Genomic DNA, 15444 nt, shown 5'->3' on the forward strand with positions numbered 1-15444 from the left:
ACGGTTTAGTTGATATACTACTACGTTCAAAAAATTCTGAAACCTATTTTGTTACAGAGGAATGAGTACAGATAGAACCTATTTATTTAGTGTTTCCTTCGAAGTAACTACCCTGCACATTTATGCATTTTTGTCATCGTTCATACGAAGATGTAAATGCGGTTAGTGGCGCATTTACAGGAGGGCTTAGTGGGCTATAGCCCAGGGCGACAAGTTCAGAGGGAGGGGCGGCAAATTTCTGGAATGAGTGGTAGAGAATGGGAGAAGGGCAGCAAAATTTGTATGACCCTAAGTATAAATTCACCTCTACCGAGACAGTGAAGCACTAAGTTTGTGAGCCGCCAAAAGAGTCACTCAGAGAGTTTTCTAGCACGTGAGTGAGGAAAAGAGTGCCCTAGATTGTGTGCAAGCGTGAATGAAAAAAAATACAAATACAACGCCACAACAGACAAAATGCCCAACGAGGTGGCTGATAAAAAGATGCCCATATAATATAACCCATATATATATATATATATATATATATAACCTAGACAGTATGAAAGCATGTGAATGACAAAGAGAGTGAACTACAGCGCGTGCAAGCAAGTGAATGGCGGAAAAAATGACAGAGCATGTGTAAATGAGTAAATGATCAAAAGAGTGACCTATAAAGCAAGGAACCATGTCAGTGAACGACCAAAAGAGTGACCTATGGTGAATGCAAGGTATATGAGTGACCTAAAGAATGTACAAGCATGTGGATGACTCAGAGCGTACTTATACTTCCTGAAAAATTTTCGCTTTCTCGTGATTTATTTTTATGCAGAATAAGATGTAAAAAATTTTTCCCTCTCTTGCCGTTTATGCACAGTATGTAAACTATATATAATGCGATATTTATTTATTTATACAATATTGTGGGCCCAAGGCCTATACAAGAGGGAGCGGTAGATTACACATATGCTTTGAAACATTGGACAAGAAATCGGAGATCGTGAGGGAGTTAACAATAGTAGAGGGGAGTTTGTTCCATTCAACTATGGTATTGGGAAAGAAACTGAATTTAAAACAATCTGTAGAGGCAAAAATAGGTTTTAATTTTTTGGGGTGGCCAAGTCTATTGGAAACATAGGAACGCCTAGACAAAATACTGGAAGTATCGAAATTTAAATTACCATGAATAATTTTGTAAAGCATGGCTAAGCGGGAGATAAATCGGTGAGTAGCGAGTGGGTGGAGATTAAGTTCGAGTTTAAGATTGGAAACTGAACTAAATAATGACCAGCAGTCGTGAATAAAGCGGGCGGGTTTGTTTTGGATAGATTCAAGTTTGTCGATGTTACGAGAGGTGTGGGGGTCCCAGACCTCAGCTGCATAAGAAAGAACGGGAGAAATATAAGTTTGGTATCAGAGAAGTCGGACGTCACGAGTAGAATGTTTGAGGTTGCGGCGAAGGAAAAAAAATTGTTGAGGCATTTCTGGTAGACATAACCGATATGATTATTCCAACGGAGATCAGTCGAGATTATGACTCCCAGATATATAAATTGAGAAACTTGGGATATGGTCACGTTATTGATCGAGTATGAAAATTCGAGGGGAAGAGTTTTACGTGTACCTCTCATGAAAACTGTTTTAGATAGTTTAATAGGCATGTGCCAATAGTATGAGCACCAATCTGAGATGGAAACAAGATTACGTTGGAGAATATCTTGATCTGATCTATCATTAATTGCGCGGTAGATTGCACAATCATCAGAAAAAAATCTAGTGGTGCAGTTGAGGATTTCAGGAAGGTCGTTTATATAAATTAAAAACAGTAAAGGCGAGAGAACCGCTCCTTGAGGAGTACCTGAATTTACAGTGGGAAAAGGTGAATCATGATCATTAAAATGAACGAATTGTTTACGATTTTTTAGGAAAGCTTCTAACCATTCGAGCAATTGTACATTAAGACCAAGATTTGAAAGTTTAAGGAGTCTATTGTGCGGAATTTTATCATAGGCTTTAGAGAAACCCAAGAAGATGATATCGGTTTGTACCTTCCCGTCAATGACTTTGGTAAGGTCATGGAAGTAAAGGGACAGTTGGGATGTAGTAGAAAGGGATCGTCTGAAGCCGTGTTGGTTGGGAAAGAAAAAGTTAATGGAGTCTAAATGAGCGTGGATTTCCTTTGCTATAACATGTTCAAAAATCTTACAACAGGATGAAGTAATAGATATTGGTCTGAAGTTAAGGTGGTCGGAGAGGGGACCGGTTGTGAAGGAAATAATTTTATTGATTTTCCAATCGGTGGGGAGTATGGTGGTATTTAGTGAGACGTTAAATAAGATTAGAAGATAGTCAGAGATTTCTTCCGCGCAATATTTGGAAATGGAGTTTGGGATGTCATCGGGGCCTAAAGAATGGGGTTTCAGTTTTTTTAGTAACTTCAAAATACCTTCTTTAGTAAAAAGGACCGGATTTGAGTTATGGACAGAATCGACGAATGAGTATTGTGGTGGAGTGGGATAAAAAAAAACAAAAAAAAACTGAGAATAAACTGAGCAGAAAGCCAAATTGAATTCAGTAGCAATATCTGAAGGAGACGAGACGTTTTTATTTGAGATCTTGAGAGAAGTGGGTCCAACAGATTTAGGTTTGAGGAAGTTCCAAAATTGGGTAGGATTTGTATTTAAGTAATTTGGTAAAGAGTGGGATAGGTACTTGGACTTTCGTGTAGAAATAAGGTTCTTGAGACTCCGAGTGGAAGTAGAAATTGAGGATTTGAGTGCATTAGATTTGTTGGGTTTATATTTGAAGGCGGCACGCCGGATTTTCCTCTTAAGGTGAATGATGTGTGTTGATCCAAGGACCGTGGAGATACTTGCCAGAAACTATTTTTGTCGGGACTGTAGCTACGCATTTGTCTATAATAAGATTGAAAGTTGACCAAAGGATATGAATATTGGAGAGGGATATCGATAGAAAATCATTGAAATTGGAGCGAAGAATGGACTGCGTTAAAGAATAATTGGCTTTGTTAAAATTACGTTTAAGAGCGAGTTTGTAAGAAGGGATAGAGTTATGAAGAGAGAAATCAATAAATGGAATATTGTGATCTGAACAACCTTCGAAGGTGTAAGTATCCAGAATTTGAATTCGGTTAGAGGTGGCGATAAGATCGAGGGTGGAACTGGAGTGAACAGTAGTTCTTGTTGGTACTAAAATGTTTTAGACGAGATTAAACTTATAGAAGATGTCCAAGACTTTATTGTTGATTCGGTGGTTGCCAGACAGTGATTTCAGATTTTTCCAGTCGACTCCCGGGAGGTTCCAGTCTCCAGAGATAAGAAGAAAATGTGTATTAAGGAAACTTTCATGGATTGATTCAAGTTGGACAAACAAGTGAAAATCGGAAGCTGGCGGTAAATATATAGAAAATAAGGCAGTGGGAAAAAGTTTGGTTGGCGTCATTTGGCCCTAACGATTTCTAGGTCAGAATCTCAAGGAATTTCAGAGACAAAGATAATAATAAGATTATATAATACGAGCGACCTGATACACCTTTTTGTTTCGTTTTCCCTTAATTCGAGTGTGTCAATCTACAGTCACGCGACGGAGGCTGAAAAAGATGTGCAAGGATTGCGCGAAGAATGGTTCGAGAATCTACATGTTTTAGTTTAAGCCATCCTTCATCATCGACATGGATATGCTGCGACGCATGGCGATGTCTATGGAAATAAATAGCGGTCGTGTTGCTACGACTGTCCACAACAATCATCGACATAACTACTTTTCTCCACTTCTAAAGCTGTCTCTGACTTCGACCCAGGGTACCCTCACTGTCGATGGAAGCTGAGCCTACATCATCACATTATCATCCTACATTCTTCGTCTTTATCTGGCTTCCCCGAGGACTCGGTCAATGTGACCTCTCTACATCTTAGGGGTCTAACAATTGCAATTTCAAGTTTATATTGTTCAAGCCTTCTCCGCTAGTCACGACTTATCTGAATCGATGCCAATATGAGAGTCTCAATCTCGTGTTCTATTATAGAATAGAATTTAGAATTCAGCAACAGAATTTAGCATGCAGCAATACAAATACAAATAAAAATACAACACCACAACAGGCAAAATGACCAGCGAGGTCGCTAAGAAAAAGATGCCCATAACAAATATGGATGTCATATATTTCAAAAATAAAGTAACCCAATTAAAAATGCAATTAACAAAAATTATAAACAATATATACACATGAAAAAATTTTATACAATGCCCATAAATGCTTCTCGATTTACCCCAAAATGTTTATCATACTTCTTTTTACACGTGTCAATTGTGTTACAATTTACTTCCTCCGGGAGTAAGCAATTCCATTTATTGACAACCTTATTAGAGAAAAATTCCCTGCGAAACCCTAACCTTGCATAACCCCTTACCAATCGATACTGATGTCCCCTTGTAAAAGCAGTCGATTGGCGGTGTACTAAAAGTTCATGGTCCATCCTATCCATCCCATTGAAAATTTTGAACACTTCGATCATATCTCCTCGACACCTGCGTTCATCCAATGTAAACATATTCAAAAAATGAAGTCTCTGTTCATAACTCAAGCCCTGTGTACCAATAAGGACACGCGTAGCTCTTCTCTGCACCCCTTCAACCAAGTCTATGTCCCTCTGTAGGTATGATCTCCAAAACCTTACAGCATACTCCAGTCAGGGACGAACTAAGCCTCGAAAAAGCGGAAGAATGACTTTAGGAGAATGAAAATGAGACCAAGCATTCTATTCGCTTTTTTGGCCACCGCTGAACAATGTTCAGAGAACCTAAGCCGCTCGTCAATGAGAATTCCCAAATCGGTGACCCTAGTTGCATCCGGGATAGTGACACCATTCAACTCGTAAGAGAACCGTGGGTTGCTCGAACAAAAATGAGCGACCATGCACTTATCAACGCTAAACGTCATGCTCCATTCATTTGCCCATGCTGCAATCCTGTTTAAGTTGGTCTGGAGCAACTCCCTATCGCTTTGATTCCCGATTACCCCCATTAGCTTCACGTCATCTGCGAATTTGGACGATAATTGGACACAGCTTCTCTACTACCCTTCTTAAATATCGGAACAACATCAGCAAGTTTCCAATCCCTTGGGACGATACCCTCAGCAACACTACTCCTATATATCTGTACGACTGGCCCTAACAATTCATTAGCACATTCCCTGAGGACCGTGGGATGTATATCTTCTGGTCCTGGTGCTTTGCTCGCACACATATTTTTTAGAAGATTTAGGACCTCCACATCTTCTACTTGAATATCGTTGAGGAATTTATTCCCCCATCCAAAGCCTGTATATTGAATATCATATTATCTCTGTTAAAAACCGACACGAAAAAGTCACTTAAAGCACTACACATGTCAACATTGCTCTCTAACCTAGACCCTCCTGTCGAGAGGGGGCCAACTGTCCCCTTACACCCATTATTGACGTATCGAAAAAATGATTTCGGATCAGAGCCAATGTTATCTGCCAACCTAGATTCGACTTCCTTTTTACCATCCCTTATCGCTTTCTTCAACACTCTTCTTTTATCAGTAAACAATGATAGGTCACCTCGTCCACTTTTATACTCCCTGAATGCTCTTTTCTTTTCAAGATAGAGGTTACGCACGCTATCCGTGAACCATAGAGGGTGCGATGTACAAACACGCCTTTTTCGAACAAAGGGTATGACGTCGGGCAAAACAGAGGACAGTTTCGTACTAAATTGCTCCTATTGACTTACCACCCCTACTGATTTCAACCGGTCTTTGAAAACTTCCGCTAACCTTCTTCTCAAAACATCAAAGTTAGTTCTTCGAAAACAAGGAACCAGTCTTTTGTTATCAACCTTACCCGAGGAAAAGTTACAGTGAAATCTGACGATACGATGATTACTGGAAGAAAACTCTTCCCCTACCGAAACATGTTCAACAAGATCCTCAGAACTAGTGAGAACTAAATCCAAAATAGCAGTACCCCTAGTTGCCAACTTAAGAAACTCTCTTTCATACTGATCTCTAGATGAAAGGTTCTCCCATTGAATACCTGGGTAATTGAAATCCCCTAGTATGAGAACCCTCTTACGCTTACACATGTAGGTAATTTCATCATGCAATTTGGCGATGTTGTTTTGATCCCTATTCGGTGGATTGTAACAAACCCCAACAATAAGCTTATAATGTCTTTTGTTCTCAAGCTCAACCCATACAGTTTCAATATCATTTCTCTTCACGTTACACTCTCTAGCCTTCAAACATGATTTCACGTATATCAACACTCCACCCCCTTTCCTATCGGATCTATTTCTCAAAAAAGTGTCGTATCCTGAAATGTGTAAGAAAGATTCATCCCCATCCTTTGCCCAAGATTCAGTAATGGCTATAAGATCCATGCCCTCCACAACCATCATAGTTTCTAAAAAATCTTTCTTATTAACCAAGCTCCTGGCATTAATTAGCACACATTTTAATTTACCCGGTGATTTATTGCCAATTGAGAAGCCATTCAAGTCAGTGGTGGGTAATTCCCCGTCAGTACTGTTATGATTATCATTAACTAACCCGCATTCCCGACTACGTGGTCTGGGAGTAAAAGAACCTAACCTAAGACTATCGTAAACCTCCCAGACCCCCCTCTCATTTAGATGGATACCATCTGAACGAAGCCACATATCAGTAAATGCGGGAAGCTCCAAAAACGTGACCCCAAGTGAGGAGCAAATGTCCTTCAGGCCTATATTGAATTGTTGGGTCCTACTCCTATACCCTCTACTACCCCTTGGCAGCACTGGAATCACTGCCACATCTGAACCCCCCTCCCTAGCGGATAATAGTAAATCCCGGTACTCTGACAGACACTCACTAATATTCGCTCCTACCTGATTCGTTCTCACCCACAGAGTCACCCGCAAGGACAACTTTCGGCGATGGAAAACGTCTCGAACGTTACCAATCTCCCCCCCCCCCCCCACCCCCAGGAAGACAACAGCGCTCGAATCCCCGAAAAATCCCTACACACTCGGTTTCCAAGCTCCCTAACCATAGAATCGCCGATGATTAAACCCCTATCACTATCCCCCTCTATCTCATCCACGACCACCCATTCGCCCTCTAAACTGTCGTTGTTCGTGGAGATTGCTTCTTCATCAACAGGTGGCTCGACGACAAGAGGGTCCGTTATAACCGGGCCCTCTAGAACCTTAACTTTTTCCTGTAAGGCTTCGACCTCGAGTTCCAACCTTTCCCTATCCAAGCACCCTTTACAATTGAAACTATCAGCTACTATACCCCTAGACCAGGGAAATCTCCCGTCGCAAGCTCTACACAACACTAGTCGAGGTCGAGGCATACTAACACTATTGCTAAACTAGATAATAATAATTAAAAATAGCAAAATGAGAAACGTTAACAAGAAATTAAAAAAATTTAAAATACATTACAATGCGAAATATAAACTGAAGAGCCAAAAAAAACTGGTAATGGCATGCGTATGCAAATAAAGAGATATGGAACCAATCAGAGTACGGCGCTGCGGTCGGCAACGCCTATGTAACACAACAAGTGTCTGGCATAGTTGTTAGATCGGTTACTGCTGCTACAACGGCAGGTTATCGAGATTTAAGTGAGTTTGAACGTGGTGTTATAGTCGGCGCACGAGAGATGGGACATAGCATCTCCGAGGTAGCGATGAAATTTGCATTTTCACGTATGATCATTTCACGAGTGTACCGTGAATATCGGGAATCCGGTAAAAAATTAAATCTACGACATCGCTGCGGTCGGAAAAAGATCATGCAAGAACGGGACTGACGAGAATCATTAAACGTGACAGACGTGCAACCCTTCCGCAAATTGCTGCAGATTTCAATGCTGGGCCATCAACAAGTGTCAGCGTGCGAATCATTCAACGAAACGTCATCGATATGGGCTTTCGGAGCCGAAGGCCCACTCGTGCACCCTGGATGACTGCACGACACAAAGCTTTACGCCTCGCCTGGGCCCGACAACACCGACATTGAACTGTTGAGGACTGGAAACACGTTGCCTGGTCTGACGAGTCTCGGTTCCAATTGCTTCGAGCTGATGGACGTGTACGGGTATGGAGACAATCTCATAAATCCATGGACCCTACATGTCAACAGGGGACTGTTCAAGCTGGTGGAGGCTCTGTGATGGTATGGGGCGTGTGCAGTTGGCGTGATATGAGACCCCTGATACATCTAGATACGACTCTGACAGGTGACAGGTACGTAAGCATCCTGTCTGATCACCTGCACCCATTCATGTCCATTGTGCATTCCGACGAACTTGGACAATTTTAGCAGGACAATGCGACACCCCACACGTCTAGAATTGCTACAAAGTGGCTCCAGGAACACTCTTCTGACTTTAGACACTTCCGCTGGCCACCAAAATCCCCAGACATGAACAGTATTGAACATATCTGGGATGCTTTGCACGTGCTGTTCAGAAGAGATCTCCACCCCCTCTTACTCCTACGGATTTATATCCCTGCAGGATTCATGGTGTCAATTACCTCCAGCACTACTTCAGACATTAGTCGAGTCCATGCCACGTCGTGTTGCGGTACTTCTGCGGGTTCGCGGGGGCCCTACACGATATTAGGCAGGTGAAGCAGTGTTTTTGGCTCTTCAGTGTACGTAGGAGATTGTACGAAAAAATTAAGTAAAATAGAATGCTCAACACTAAATCACGAAGGAAATATATAATAAAAGAATACAACACACTCAAAAAAAGTATTAAGCTATACAAAGTGCAATTTATACTTAATAAAATTAGCCAACTATATATATATATCTGTTCACTAGCCTAAAACAATAGGACCCAAAATGACAAAATTACTGGGAATACCCGAGAAACCGTTCGCTAACACGAATGCCGAAAAAACTCGACAAAAACGACAAAAATCGACATTGATTATCGACAAAAGCAACGGTCACAAGCCTGGCGAAAATAAACTGAAAATGAAATGAGAGAGAGTAAATAAAATTCAAATCAACCGAAAATGCCAGCGAGAAATAAAAAAATTGAGACGAATAAAAACAATAAAATAAAATAAAAAACCACTTATCTCGGAATCCAAAGATGTGCTAGAAAAAAAGAAAACACCGCAGAATATGACCCAAAAATTAAAAACACGCTAAGTAGACTCACGAGAACAAGAAAAACACAAAACGGCGAACCGACGTGACGGATAATCCTTCGGTAATCTCCCGACAAAGGTTACGGAAAAAACTGCTGCTATTGGTCGGTGAACGGAGCGCGACAAAAGCACGTCCGGTCACAACGACGGCGAAGACGAGAATAATAATTTAGAATTCAGCAATATAATTTAGCAATAGAATTTAGCATTCAGCAATATAATTTAACAATAGAATTTAGCATTCAGCAATATAATTTAGCAATAGAATTTAGCATTCAGCAATATAATTTAGCAATAGAATTTAGCATTCAGCAATATAATTTAGCAATAGAATTTAGCATTCAGCAATATAATTTAGCAATAGAATTTAGCATTCAGCAATATAATTTAGCAATAGAATTTAGCATTCAGCAATATAATTTAGCAATAGAATTTAGCATTCAGCAATATAATTTAGCAATAGAATTTAGCATTCAGCAATATAATTTAGCAATAGAATTTAGCATTCAGCAATATAATTTAGCAATAGAATTTAGCATTCAGCAATAGAATTTAGCATTCAGCAATAGAATTTAGCATTCAGCAATAGAATTTAGCATTCAGCAATAGAATTTAGCATTCAGCAATAGAATTTAGCATTCAGCAATAGAATTTAGCATTCAGCAATATAATTTAGCATTCAGCAATATAATTTAGCAATAGAATTTAGCAATAGAATTTAGCATTCAGCAATATAATTTAGCAATAGAATTTAGCATTCAGCAATATAATTTAGCAATAGAATTTAGCATTCAGCAATATAATTTAGCAATAGAATTTAGCATTCAGCAATATAATTTAGCAATAGAATTTAGCATTCAGCAATAGAATTTAGCAATAGAATTTAGCATTCAGCAATATAATTTAGCAATAGAATTTAGCATTCAGCAATATAATTTAGCAATAGAATTTAGCATTCAGCAATATAATTTAGCAATAGAATTTAGCATTCAGCAATATAATTTAGCATTCAGCAATAGAATTTAGCATTCAGCAATATAATTTAGCATTCAGCAATAGAATTTAGCATTCAGCAATATAATTTAGCAATAGAATTTAGCATTCAGCAATAGAATTTAGCATTCAGCAATAGAATTTAGCATTCAGCAATGGAATTCAGCAATAGAATTTAGCATTCAGCAATAGAATTTAGCATTCAGCAATAGAATTTAGCATTCAGCAATAGAATTTAGCATTCAGCAATAGAATTTAGCATTCAGCAATAGAATTTAGCAATAGAATTTAGCAATAGAATTTAGCAATAGAATTTAGCAATAGAATTTAGCAATAGAATTTAGCAATAGAATTTAGCAATAGAATTTAGCAATAGAATTTAGCAATAGAATTTAGCATTCAGCAATAGAATTTAGCAATAGAATTTAGCATTCAGCAATAGAATTTAGCATTCAGCAATAGAATTTAGCATTCAGCAATAGAATTTAGCATTCAGCAATAGAATTTAGCATTCAGCAATAGAATTTAGCATTCAGCAATAGAATTTAGCATTCAGCAATAGAATTTAGCATTCAGCAATAGAATTTAGCATTCAGCAATAGAATTTAGCATTCAGCAATAGAATTTAGCATTCAGCAATAGAATTTAGCATTCAGCAATAGAATTTAGCATTCAGCAATAGAATTTAGCATTCAGCAATAGAATTTAGCAATAGAATTTAGCATTCAGCAATAGAATTTAGCATTCAGCAATAGAATTTAGCATTCAGCAATAGAATTTAGCATTCAGCAATAGAATTTAGCATTCAGCAATAGAATTTAGCATTCAGCAATAGAATTTAGCATTCAGCAATAGAATTTAGCATTCAGCAATAGAATTTAGCATTCAGCAATAGAATTTAGCATTCAGCAATAGAATTTAGCAATAGAATTTAGCATTCAGCAATAGAATTTAGCATTCAGCAATAGAATTTAGCATTCAGCAATAGAATTTAGCATTCAGCAATAGAATTTAGCATTCAGCAATAGAATTTAGCATTCAGCAATAGAATTTAGCAATAGAATTTAGCAATAGAATTTAGCAATAGAATTTAGCAATAGAATTTAGCAATAGAATTTAGCAATAGAATTTAGCAATAGAATTTAGCAATAGAATTTAGCATTCAGCAATAGAATTTAGCATTCAGCAATAGAATTTAGCATTTAGCAATAGAATTTGACATTTATCAATAGAATTTGACATTTATCAATAGAATGTTCAGCGGTTGTCAAAAAATCGAATAGAATGCTTGGTCTCATTTTCAAAAAGGTCTCTTCGCGTTCTCCTAAAGTCATTCTTCCTCTTTTTCGAGGCTTAGTTCGTCCTGGACTGGAGTATGCTGTAAGGTTTTGGAGACCATACCTACAGAGGGACATAGACTTGGTTGAAGGGGTGCAGAGAAGAGCTACGCGTGTCCTTATTGGCACACGGGGCTTGAGTTATGAAGAAAGACTTCATTTTTTGAATATGTTTACATTGGATGAACGCAGGTGTCGAGGAGATATGATCGAAGTGTTCAAAATTTTCAATGGGATGGATAGGATGGACCATGAACTTTTAGTACACCGCCAATCGACTGCTTTTACAAGGGGACACCAGTATCGATTGGTGAGGGACAATGCAAGGTTATGGTGTCGCAGGGAATTTTTCTCCAATAGGGTTGTTAATAAATGGAATAGCTTACCCCCGGAGGTAGTAAATTGTAACACAATTGACACGTTTAAAAAGAAATACGATAAACATGTTGGGGTAAATCGAGAAGCTATCCATTCTTAGAATAAGACAACCATAAGTATTCTTTATGGGCATTGTATAATATTTTATCATGTGTATATATTGTTTGTAATTTGTGTTAATTGCATTTTTAATTGGGTTGCTGTATTTTTGAAACATATGACAACCATATTTTTATGGGCATCTTTTTATCAGCCACCTCGTTGGGCATTTTGCCTGTTGTGGCGTTGTATTTGTATTTGTATTTGTATAATTTGACATTTATCAATAGAATTCAGCATTAAGCAACAGAATTATTTAGAATTCACCAACAGAATTTTCATTCAGCAATAGAATTCAGCATTCAGCATTTAGAAATAGAATTCAGCATTCAGCATTTAGAAATAGAATTCAGCATTCAGCATTTAGAAATAGAATTCAGCATTCAGCATTTAGAAATAGAATTCAGCATTCAGCATTTAGAAATAGAATTCAGCATTCAGCTCAATAAACTTCCGCATGTAGCAATAAACTTCCGCATGTAGCAATAAACTTCAGCATTTAGCAATAAACTTCAGCATTTAGCAATAAACACTTCAGCATTTAGCAATAGAATTTAGCATTCAGCAATAGAATTTAGCATTCAGCAATAGAATTTAGCATTTAGCAATAGAATTTGACATTTATCAATAGAATTTGACATTTATCAATAGAATTTGACATTTATCAATAGAATTCAGCATTAAGCAACAGAATTATTTAGAATTCACCAACAGAATTTGACATTTATCAATAGAATTCAGCATTAAGCAACAGAATTATTTAGAATTCACCAACAGAATTTGCATTCAGCAATAGAATTCAGCATTTAGAAATAGAATTCAGCATTCAGCATTTAGAAATAGAATTCAGCATTCAGCATTTAGAAATAGAATTCAGCATTCAGCTCAATAAACTTCCGCATGTAGCAATAAACTTCAGCATTTAGCAATAAACACTTCAGCATTTAGCAATAAACACTTCAGCATTTAGCAATAAACACTTCAGCATTTAGCAATAAACACTTCAGCATGTAGCAATAAACTTCAGCATTTAGCAATAAACACTTCAGCATTTAGCAATAAACACTTCAGCATTTAGCAATAAACACTTCAGCATTTAGCAATAAACTTCAGCATTTAGCAATAAACACTTCAGCATTTAGCAATAAACTTCAGCATTTAGCAATAAACTTCAGCATTTAGCAATAAACTTCAGCATTTAGCAATAAACTTCAGCATTTAGCAATAAACTTCAGCATTTAGCAATAAACTTCAGCATTTAGCAATAAACTTCAGCATTTAGCAATAAACACTTCAGCATTTAGCAATAAACTTCAGCATTTAGCAATAAACACTTCAGCATTTAGCAATAAACTTCAGCATGTAGCAATAAACTTCAGCATTTAGCAATAAACACTTCAGCATTTAGCAATAAACACTTCAGCATTTAGCAATAAACACTTCAGCATTTAGCAATAAACACTTCAGCATTTAGCAATAAACTTCAGCATTTAGCAATAAACACTTCAGCATTTAGCAATAAACTTCAGCATTTAGAAATAGAATTTAGCCGACTTATTCAGCGGATTTATTTGTCTTCTTGCAAAAAGTGAATGACTTTCTCACGAAAGAAGGATAATCAAAAATCACTGCATTTTTCTAGAGAAAATAACCTTGCATACACTTTATTTATAATTCGTTTCATTTATACGAGTATCGCGTACACGTCTGTTTCCATAACGCAGAGTATGCGCGTCTAGTTTATTTCAAATATTCTTATCGATAACTAAATATGATGAAATTAGAATAACCGACCTTTTCGAATTTATTTGTCTCCAGAAGTTTGGCATGTTTCACTAATACGACATTTGTAAATAGCGCTGGTGTGTTAATGCGTTTTTCTCTTTCCCACTCTGAAATCGGAATTTTCGATAAGTCGAACTAAAGATAACTCGAAGTTTTTCGTCGGCAGCTGTGCATTCGACTTATTGAGATTTGACTGTATAAATAATTCACATTAAACATTTACATCCTTTTTAATCTTAGACTCGTTTTTCTAAGTTAACCCTGTTTTGATGAAAATTTTTTATTCGGGTTCGGAGACCGTCGCCCGTTTGAGTTAGTTCTCAAACGGAGAATAAACAATTTTCATCAAATGATGGCCGTGAAAACCTTATCAACTATTAATCTCGTTTTGGTCCTATAATTTTTACATTCTAGGCTGAGTAAATTAAAATTTAAATATTAAGTGAAAAATTTTCTTAAGACATGGCCAAGACAGGGTACAAGATTAAGACTTAAGACCAAGACAATGATGGTACAAAATATTGATTTTGGTCAATTTCTATGTAATTGTTTTGAATTTTATTCTACTTTTCTTCAAAAATCAATAGGTGTCTTATAATTTTGTCTACACTATATTTTTTTGTTCTTCCATAAAATATTAATGTGTGAAAATCTTTTTCAACTTTTCAATATTGGATATAAAGTTGTTTTTTGCGTGGGGAATACAAATACAACGCCACAACAGGCAAATTGCCCAACGAAGTGGTTGATTTAAGAACATCATGGATCCCCGAGACACTTTTTTGGAGGCCCTACCTACTACTGCTACACCACACATGCACCCCGCCCACACAACCCCCCCCCCCGTGGAACCCCCAACGAATCGGTACATGCGGGAATGTGCGTGTAAGTGTAGTGAAACCTGACGTGAAGTTTTTTGTTTCTCTGTAATGCTTGTTATGTGTAGTGGAGAATAATTCTACCTATAATAAGAGAAAATTGAAATTAAATAAAATTACTGACCTTTATCGATCCCATCACATACCAATATGGTGAAGGTGATGCATATTAGAAGAGGAACCAGCCAATAATTTCTCATTATTAAGGTTTTATTTGTGGAAAAGGCTCAAGGAAGACTTCTTTCTTATATGCTTTCTCAACAGACATTATGAAATCATTAAATGATTTTCAGTTTGTTCCCCATGAAGTCTTATTTACAAAGGATTAAAAAAGATTTTTTTGTGCCCAACGTTATAGAGACAGCTTTGCTTTGCGGTGACTTAAGCTAACATTTCATGATAAGAAAACATTCATAGTGAATGTTTGCTTTGCTTCTTGATTTATATCGTGTCGCAGAAGTATATAGAAAATCGTTTTTTCTTGAATAGCAAATCAATCGTTCCACATTTCGATCACAGATTTTTTATTCACGAGCCCCCATGTCGGTGAAGTCATTTCACAATAGTTGTTCAGAATGTGTCTCAAGAAATGAATTAACAAAAGTTAGAAAAATTAAAAACAACCTGTCTCTAAAGTATATAGACATCGGCATAATTTTAATATTTGTAGTTTCACAGTTCCGTCATTGCCACGGATCGTTTGGAACACTTGATCGGGTATGCTGAAAAAGTATTTGCGACATTAGAGTTTCTGGTGGAAACTTGACCTTTGGCCTCCCCTGGCCGTATGTAGCGACAG

At 37.3% G+C, this 15444-nt stretch overlaps 1 protein-coding gene across 3 annotated transcripts in view; it reads right to left on the reverse strand.

Moving 5' to 3' along the window:
* The window catches only part of LOC149083465 (chymotrypsin inhibitor-like), a 54351-nt gene extending 39397 nt beyond the window's left edge, over positions 1–14954 (reverse strand). Inside the window, exon 1 of one of the 3 annotated variants that reach the window (XM_089233981.1) lies at positions 14770–14954. In XM_089233981.1, the coding sequence (XP_089090107.1) occupies positions 14770–14845 (76 nt within the window). In that variant the 5' untranslated portion in view covers positions 14846–14954. The remainder of the gene's footprint in view (positions 1–14769) is intronic. The other 2 variants (XM_089233980.1, XM_089233979.1) reach the window with 2 other exon arrangements.
* Between the last annotated feature and the right edge of the window lie 490 nt (positions 14955–15444).

The sequence above is a fragment of the Pholcus phalangioides genome, unplaced genomic scaffold (assembly GCF_987345545.1).
Source record: "Pholcus phalangioides strain wild (caught in Gottingen) unplaced genomic scaffold, Ppha-v1.0 ptg000008l_1, whole genome shotgun sequence".
NCBI lineage: Eukaryota > Metazoa > Arthropoda > Arachnida > Araneae > Pholcidae > Pholcus > Pholcus phalangioides.